This window comes from Rutidosis leptorrhynchoides, chromosome 4, assembly GCF_046630445.1.
Source record: "Rutidosis leptorrhynchoides isolate AG116_Rl617_1_P2 chromosome 4, CSIRO_AGI_Rlap_v1, whole genome shotgun sequence".
NCBI classification, from domain to species: domain Eukaryota; kingdom Viridiplantae; phylum Streptophyta; class Magnoliopsida; order Asterales; family Asteraceae; genus Rutidosis; species Rutidosis leptorrhynchoides.
Window position 1 is genome coordinate 239,160,523 of NC_092336.1, and position 9,591 is coordinate 239,170,113.

General features: G+C 38.0%; 1 protein-coding gene across 1 annotated transcript; it reads right to left on the bottom strand.

The window, feature by feature from the left end:
• Window positions 1–2,295: 2,295 nt before the first annotated feature.
• LOC139841505 (uncharacterized) lies at window positions 2,296–4,511 on the bottom strand. Its single transcript, XM_071831720.1, has 5 exons — window positions 4,403–4,511; window positions 3,671–4,273; window positions 3,332–3,589; window positions 2,534–3,257; window positions 2,296–2,380 (listed from the first exon to the last, which is right to left on the bottom strand). Exons 1-5 carry the CDS (start codon window positions 4,509–4,511, stop codon window positions 2,296–2,298), a joined length of 1,779 nt encoding a protein of 592 aa, XP_071687821.1.
• Between the last annotated feature and the right edge of the window lie 5,080 nt (window positions 4,512–9,591).

Consider the following 9,591-nt stretch of genomic DNA (forward strand, 5'->3'; position numbering starts at 1 on the left):
ACTCCTCGCATTCTATAATAGCCTCGGGCTCCTCAACATAAGAAAGATCGGCTCGAATTTCAGAAAAAGGATACTGTACCACGTGCAATGGATGATAGTTGTAACCCCGTAACTGAGATACGTGAAATACGTTATGAACATGAGATAACTGTGGCGGTCATGCTAAACGATAAGATACTTCACCAACTCGATCCAATATCTCAAACGGTCCAATATATCGAGGACTGAGCTTTCCTTTCAAACCAAAACGTCGTATACCCTTCCAAGGTGACACCTTTAAAAACACCTTATCACCCACCACAAACTCTAACAGACGTCGGTGTCTATCAGCATACATTTTCTGTATCGATTGGGTCTCCTTCAGTCGATTCGTAGCTATAACGACTTTTTCATTAGTCACTCTAACCAACTCGGGCCCTTCAATCAACTTCTCTCCCGTTTCATTCCAACAAACTGGCGCTCTACACTTTCGACCATAAAGCATCCCAAATGGCGACATGCGGATACTAGCGTGCCAACTATTATTATAGGCAAATTCCACCAAACATAAGTACTCATCCCAATTTCCCTTCCAATCTAGGGCACACGCTAGAAGCATATCTTTCAAGATCTGTATCGTACGCTCAGACTGTCCATCAGTTTGTGGATGAAAAGCAGTACTAAGCTTCAATCGCGTACCCCAAGCTTTGTGTAACCCCTTCCAAAATCTAGATGTAAATCGAGGATCACAATCAGATACGATGGATTAAGGAACCCCATGTAACCTAACAATTTTCTGCTGAAAAAGCTCGAATAGCTTACTTACCGAATAATCCATACGAATTGGCAAGAAATGTGCCGATTTGGTTAATCTATCAATCACCACCCAAATAGCATCGTGCCTTTTCACAGTCTTTGGTAAACTACAGACAAAATCCATTGATATATCATCCCACTTCCACACGGGAATGTCCAACGGCTGCAACAAACCACTAGAACGTTGGTGCTCGATCTTTACTTGTTGACAAGTAAGGCACTTCCCAACATATCTAGCTACGTCTTTCTTCATGCCACTCCACCAAAAGTGCTGCTTTAAATCCTGATACATTTTGGTCGAACCAGGATGTACAGAAAAAGGTGAGTTGTGAGCCTCAGACAACAGAGCCTCACGAATAGCATCATCATTAGGAACACACAATCGATTCCCACACCAAATAACCGCATCATCATCTTCTCTGAACTCTTTCACTTTACCCTCTTCCAAATTTTGAAACACTATCCACAAATCACCATCATCCAATTGAGCCTTTTTTATTCTTGAAATTAAATCGGACTCGAGTTTTAAATTTGCCAACATCCCGGATGCTCCCCTTTTACTCAATCCCATATCAAGTCTTTCGAATTCTCGAATGTGAGTAACCAAACATGAGATACTACCAAATGTCTTTCTACTCAAAGCGTCGGCTACCACATTTGCTTTACCCGAATGGTATTGAATGTTTGCATCATAATCCTTCAATAACTCAAGCCACCTTCGTTGTCTCATATTTATCTCTTTTTGCGTGAATATGTATTTGAGACTCTTGTGATCGGTGAAAATATCAAAAGTTTCTCTGTAAAGGTAATGCCTCCATATTTTCAACGCAAAAATCACAGCAGCTAACTCCAAATCATGAGTAGGGTAGTTAACCTCATAGGGTTTCAACTGCCTCGAGGCATAAGCAATTGCCTTACCATACTGCATCAAAACACAACCCAAACCATTCTTAGAAGCATCACTATAGATTTGAAAACCTCCACTTCCTGATGGCAATGCAAGAATAGGAGCTGACACAAGTCTTTTCTTTAACTCATCGAAACTCTTTTGTCATTCCTCGGTCCACAAAATTTTTTCCCCTTTCCTTAACAACTTGGTTAGCGGCAAAGCAATCGTTGAAAAACCTTCAACAAATCTTCGATAATAACCAGCTAAACCAAGAAAACTTCGAACCTCAACAACAGAAGTAGGTCTTGACCAATTTGTAATAGCCTCAACTTTCACTGGATCCATCATTATACCCTCAGCCGATACAACACGACCCAAGAAGGTAACCCGTTGCAACCAGAATTCATATTTAGAGAATTTCGCAAAAAATTTCTTACTTCGGAGGGTTTCAAGTACAACACGGAGATGATTCTCATGCTCTTCTTTATTCTTTGAGAATACCAAGATATCATCAATGAATACGATCACAAACTTATCCAAATACTCATGGATCACACGGTTCATTAGATCCATGAAAACCGCAGGAGCATTAGTTATTCCAAACGGCATCACTAAAACTCATAGTACCCATAACGAGTGCGGTAAACAGCCTTAAGGATATCTTCTTCTTTAACATGGAGCTGATGATACCCAGACCTAAGATCAATTTTAGAAAAATACTTCGAACCTTGAAGTTGATCAAACAAATCATCAATACGTGGAAGCGGATAATGGTTTTGGATAGTAATACGATTTAACTCGCGATAATCAATGCAAAGTCTCATGCTACCATCCTTCTTCTTGACAAACAAAACCGGCGCACCCCAAGGTGACACACTTGGCTGAATAAAACCACAATCTATGAATTCTTGCAATTGCTCCTTGAGTTCTTGCAACTCGAGTGGTGCCATACGATAAGGAGCTTTTGATATCGGTTGAGAACCAGGAATCAGATCAATCGAAAATTCAACTTCACGAACTGGAGGCAAACCCCGCAATTCGTCAGGAAATACATCGGGAAACTCTCGAACAACATCAATATTTTCAAGCGAAGGACTCTCGATAGACAAATTCTGAATCGAAGCTAAATAACCAACATAACCATGTAAAATGAGCTTTTGCGCCTTAAGCGCTGAGATAACCTTAATAGATTTTATGGGAAGATCACCATTAAAGACACAATCGGGTATAGAATGATTTCCAAACAAAATCCTCTTAGAATAACAATCGATATTCGCGTGATGGCGAGAAAACCAATCCATGCCAAGAATAATGTCAAAGTCATGCATGGTCATAGGAAAGAGATTTGCGGGAAACATGTAGTCATTAAATTCCAAACGGCAGTTTCGAAACACACGATCTATAATTTCAATACTACCCATTGGGGTAGAGATCGTAAACGGAGTAGACAACCAAGTTGGAGACACTTTCAAATATTTCAAGCTCTTAACAGACACAATCGAGTGCGTAGAGCCAGAATCAAACATAACGAAGAGGGTACGATGGTGTACAAATACATGACCACTAATAGTACCTGATAATATCGAGAATGAATGAGCAAATAACTCAAAGGAAATATTTTTAAAATGAATAGGGATCGAAATATACCTTTTGCGTCAGTAGCCTGAGCAGCAGTCATGGCAAAGACGCGTCCACCAGGAGCTGGTGGAGGAACCCTCGAAACAAACCCAGGTCTAGGATTCTTGCAATCCTTAGCTAAGTGACCAACCTCTCCACAAGCAAAACATGAACCCGCACTACGATAACAAACTCTTCCCGGATGATTCTTTCCACAAGTCCCACAAGGTGCATTGGCATTAACACCACCATTTCCGTTACCCCTTTGTTGCCCTTGGGGACGGTACACTTGTAATTGACCACGGTTATTATTATTTAGCCCGTTGTCAATCCTTTACTGATTTCCTCTATTATTCTAATTATTACTACGATACCCTTGGTTCCCAGATTGTTGACCCTGTTTGGTAGTCGGTGCAGGCACAGATCGTAGTGGTTGTGCAATCTTAACCCTCTTGTTTTTACCATCATCATTTTTAGTAGCCAAATACTCGGCTCGCTCCATCTCCAAATTCTGAGCATAATCGGCTGCCTCAGCGACATCAAAACATTTCAGATTAATCATTTTAGAGCAGTAACGCCCATGAACAACCCATTTATACTTACGGGCTTGGTCCTCAACAGACCCAGCAGCAGCTCCAATCAAACCCACAAGCCTCAAAAACCTCTTAGTGAAATCATTAATAGACTCATCACTCCCTTGCTTAATATTCGCATACTCCCGAATCACCGCCTCTTTCTCCACCTCATAAAAGTACTGACGAAAAAATAACTCCTTGAAATTAATCCAATCTAATGAATCCTCAAAATCGATACCCCCTTTCACTTGTCTCAAAGCAATCCACCAACGCTGAGCATCCCCCTCTAGTTTATAAACAGCCAATGGAACCCAAAACCTCTCTTCACAACCAAGCACTCGGTATATCTTCTCAATGTGAGTGATCCAATTCTCAGCTTTAACAGGAGTACTAGCAGCTTTGAATGACAAAGGACGCTATTTTTGAAACCGTCCTAGCCAAACATGAATAGCATCATCCGTTACAGTTTTATCCTCCTTATATTCATCCTCTTCTTCATGCTTAAAATTCTCACCACCTTACTTACGCATCGCGTCAATAGGTTGAGCTACAATGTTGGGTAACAAATTCATGATAGTTTGGTTAATCTTGTTTTCTACTTCTTCCTCAGACATTCCTTTTCTTTTTGGTGCCATCTATGAATGAGATGAGGATATAACGGTTACGATTAGTACGAAGAATAAAAGAGAATATTTAAAGTGGAATTAGAATATTATAGCGGAAGGAAAATCCTAACCCAAATCTCACAGGCCATAACTTAGGACTAAAGTTTCTACAGTAAAGAACCTAAGCTCTGATACCATCTGTAAAGACCCTAATCTTACGAATGCCAATACTGATAAATAAAGGTAACTTAAAAGATAAATGAGCATTATTCTTATTCGAATTCAAACCATAGTCCAAACCAAAGTTGACAAACTTATTCATAAGTACTACTAAGCCAAAATAAGCTACTAAATCTTGAAGGAAATCTCTAAGGCAAGGTGCTAAGTTCACTCCACTCTACACTCTTCCCTCGTGTAACATCTCGCCTTTTCCGTTTACTTTGCGTTTAACTATTTTAAAGCCCGTTATATAATTATAACATCTTCCGTTAATACGAGTTTTAAAATATTTTGTTTAGGTAATTCACGCACCCGATTTAAACTTGAAGGACTAAAGTTGCCAAAGGGTCAAACTAGTGACTAGGTCAACTAGTCAACCCTTCTCCTCCATCCACTCATTCATCCTCCCTTTTCTACTTTTGATACTTTCAAATTCTCTCAACTCTCAAGCAAAGAATCACCATCTATTTCAAATCGAGCAAGCATCAATCCAAATAAATTACATATTTGGAATCCTCGCATCTTCCTCTTCGATTCCATACCGATTTCATTACATTTGGGTAACTTTCTAAAATCACTAGATTCTTTATTCTTGATGTTTTTAACTTATAAAAGTGTTAATTAGTGTCTATGGCTCAAGTCTAACATGAATATGTGTTTGGTTTGCTCAAATTGTTGTTTTGGGTAACTAGCATGAACTTATCAAATGGGTGTGTTTAATCTTGGGTTTTGGATGATTAAATGTTGTTAGATGTTGAAAGTGCATGTATTAAATGTGTTCCTAACATCACTAGCTTCAAATTGATATGTAGGTTGACATGGATTAGCTTCATAAGTAAAATTGCTAAATTTGTAAATTTGGGTTAGGGTTTGATAGGAGTAAAATGAACCTTTGATGCATTGAATGCTTTGAAATGTTGTTTGTAAGTGTTTAGTTTCATTTTATGCGTAATTATCTACGAAACGGCGTATCATATGTGTGCATTTATTCCCTAATCATAATTATGCATTTATGAAATTGAAGCATTAATGATGAGCATTAATTGATCATTAAATTTGGAATTTCGATTATTGCAAATGATGTTTTTGATTGATGAAACGTGTTTAGTTGTGTTCTTTGTCAAATTACCTTTCCAACGATATAAGATACGTGTCGTAAGTGTTTACGGTTTGTGAATTGTGCTAAATTGAAGATTGGATTTAGACTTGAACAATTAAAACTGACTAGGCACCAGACCACGTTAAGTGTCGCGGAGCGGCCCTCCTTGGTCGCCGCGCGGCATTTGCCGTGTTTGGTTTCTGACCTCCCTGACACTTTTACAAAAAAAATTTTCTATGCTACGCACCTCCGATTCACATGTAACTTGTTCTAATATGCCTATATATGATTAAAAACCTCAAAAAAATAGTTCGAGACCCGACTCGAACGTGTTGACTTTTCGTTGACTTTGACCCGACCAAAGTTGACTTTTAATCAAACTTAACCAAATGTTTGTGCAATCGTTCTAACATACTTTTATACTTGTATCTTGCTTGGAACTTGACAATTTGATTCACATGCTATATAATCGAGTCGTAACGAGCCATAGGACTAATTGAACATCTTTGACCAACCGTGTTTACCGTTATTGATACAACCTATTTGTTTAGGTCAAGACTAGCATTCGTTCTTGCATACGTTACTTTGTGAAGTACATTACTTTACTCGTGCACTCAAGGTGAGATCATAGTCCCACCTTTTCAACAACTTTTACTTTTAAACTATGGGATGAGAAACATATACGTATCATACTTTTATGCTTTGAACATAAGTACGAAAACAAACATTCCACAACGAGTTAGAACGAAAAGCCTCAATTCAATTATCATTAGTTACACTTGCAGGCTGTAAATGTGAACTTATGTTATGTGATCACATTGGGCTTGACGAGCCCTCATTCGGACGGTTCGCTACCGTTAGCGGATGAAATATATTTTCGAGTATAGTGTATGTTTTAACACTACGTAACAGGGTACAAAACAGTTAAGTCTTGATAATTGGGTGCTCGCGAACATACTTTTGGAATACAAACGATTTGGATAATCAACTATATTAAATCTTGTGGTTCAAAAACAACGTTACTATTAAACCTATGATTTCACCAACGTTTTTCGTTGACAGTTTTCTATATGTTTTCTCAGGTCCTTGAACGCTAGGTGATACATGCTTCCGCACTTTATTTTTGAAACTTGCTTGGATGTCGAGTATACATGCATACGTGGAGCGTCTTTTGACTTATTCTTAATTTGTGTCTCATCTGTTTCAATTGTACTTTAAACTTCGTAATGTAACTAGTTGTGAACTACTTTGTAAACCTTGAAACATCCTTACTTTTGAAATGAATGCGACTCCTGGTCAAACGTTGTGTTAAAGACTTATGACCACGTAACGGGACCTAAGTAGATGACGCCGTCAATGACGATTTTGTCGGGTCGCTACAGATGGTATCAGAGGTTTGGTTGTAGGGATTTAGAGTTCATTGGTGTCAACCCCGAGTCGTAGGGTACATTAGTGAGTCTAGACTACAACCGGCATATAGACTTGAAGTAGGAATTACTTGACTACTTGTGCATTTATACTCGAACGCTTCTACTCATAACTACTCTTATTTCATCTTAATCTCACGTTGTTTAAATTGATTGACACACCACATTGACTATATGAAATAATGTCGAATGCACATATGAATCAGGGTAATATAATTTCCGGGATTATATTACGGTGACTCATATGAACGTTCCGACATTATGACATAAAGAATTTAAGGAGAGTCAAGGAAATTTTTCTCTCTATCCTTATTCCATATCATGATTAGTATTATTGAAAATACTAATCAACGGTATTCTTGTGTTTTGAAGGGAACAATGCCTCCTCGCCGTGTACCACGTCATGAGACTCCCGAACAAGCTCTACAACAAATGATAGCCACCGCCGTGGATGCGGCCATGGCCGGTCACTCATCCAACAACAACAACAATAACAACAACCACAACAACAACAATGGAGCCGGTAATTCAAACGAGGGATGCTCATATAAAGCTTTCATGGGATGTAAACCTCACACCTTCGATGGAACAGGGGGACCGGTTGTGCTCACCTGATGGTTTGAGCAAACGGAAGCCGTCTTTAGCATAAGCGGTTGTCGGGACCAAGACAAGGTTAAATACTCCACTCATACTTTCGCCGGTGTCTCCCTCACATGGTGGAACACTTACATACAATCGGTGGGTACCGATGAAGCCCACGCCCTCTCTTGGACCGATTTAAGGAAAAAGATGATCATCGAATACTTCCCTCGTGAAGAAATCCGAAAGCTTGAACAAGAGCTAAGAACTCTAAAGGCAGTCGGAAATGATCTCAAGGTTTATAATCAACAATTTTCCGAATTAGCCTTGATGTGCCCAAACCTTGTGAACCCCGAGTCTTCAAGGGTTGAACTTTACATGAATGGTCTTCCAAAGAGCATCAAACACGGAGTAATGTCATCCAAACCCACCAATCATCAAGAAGCTTTGAATATGGCCCACAAATTGATAGAAATGGTGGACGAGATCGTAGTACCGGCACCTAAGGCCGAGGATAAATCAGGTGACAACAAAAGAAAATGGGAAGCCACTCCATCAAGCAACTACCACAACAACACCTTCACCAAAAAGCCTTTCACCTCCGACGACAAGAAAGGTTATGTCGGGAATAAACCATTTTGCAACAAGTGCCACAAACATTATTATGGTGAATGTGGCAAGCCATTTTGCAACAAATGTCAAAGGAGTGGCCATGTGGCCAACGATTGTAGAAACGCCACTCCCGTTGCTCAAAAGGTGTAGTGACCCGAACTTTTCCATGTTTATTTATATTAAATGAAATTGATATTTACATGATTAAGTGTTTCCAACATGTTAAGCAATGAAACTTGTTAATACTTGATTAATTGAAATAGGTTTTATATGGACAATTGACCACCCAAGTTGACCGGTGATTCACGAACGTTAAAACTTGTAAAAACTATATGATGACATATATATGGATATATATATATATACTTAACATAATATTATGATAAGTATGTATCTCATTAGGTATTTTAACAATGAGTTATATACATAAAATTAAGTTTATTGAATTAAGAAACTCGAAACGATATATATAACGATTATCGTTATAACAACGTCTTACTAAATACATATGAATCATATTAAGATATTGATACACTATGTTTAATCATGATAAATGATAAATAAACATGTCATTATGTATATTAACAATGAACTACATATGTAAAAACAAGACTACTAACTTAAGGTTTTCGAAACGAGACAAATATGTAACGATTATCGTTGTAATGACATTTAAATGTATATATATCATATTAAGATATAGTAATATATCATAATATCATGATAATATAATACTTTAACATCTCATTAGATATAATAAACATTGGGTTAACAACATTTAACAAGATCGTTAACTTAAAGGTTTCAAATCAACATTTACATGTAACGACTAACGATGACTTAACGACTCAGTTAAAATGTATATACATGTAGTGTTTTAATATGTATTCATACACTTTTGAAAGACTTCAAGACACTTAACAAAATACTTCTACTTAACAAAAATGCTTACAATTACATCCTCGTTCAGTTTCATCAATAATTCTACTCGTATGCCCTCGTATTCGTACTCGTACAATACACAGCTTTTATATGTATGTACTATTGGTATATACACTCCAATGATTAGCTCTTATCAGCCCATGTGAGTCACCTAACACATGTGGGAACCATCATTTGGCAACTAGCATGAAATATCTCATAAAATTACAAAAATATGAGTAATCATTCATGA

Bases quoted from the DNA above. Each gene is read 5' to 3' on its own strand.
- LOC139841505 (XM_071831720.1), bottom strand. From the start codon at position 4,511: ATGGCACCAAAAAGAAAAGGAATGTCTGAGGAAGAAGTAGAAAACAAG. The intron at 3,590-3,670 runs GTAGTAATAATT...GTCAATTACAAG, and splicing joins ATCTGGGAACCAAGGGTATC to TGTACCGTCCCCAAGGGCAA. The intron at 2,381-2,533 runs GTTTGTCAAGAA...AATTGATCTTAG, and splicing joins CCTTGGGGTGCGCCGGTTTT to GTCTGGGTATCATCAGCTCC.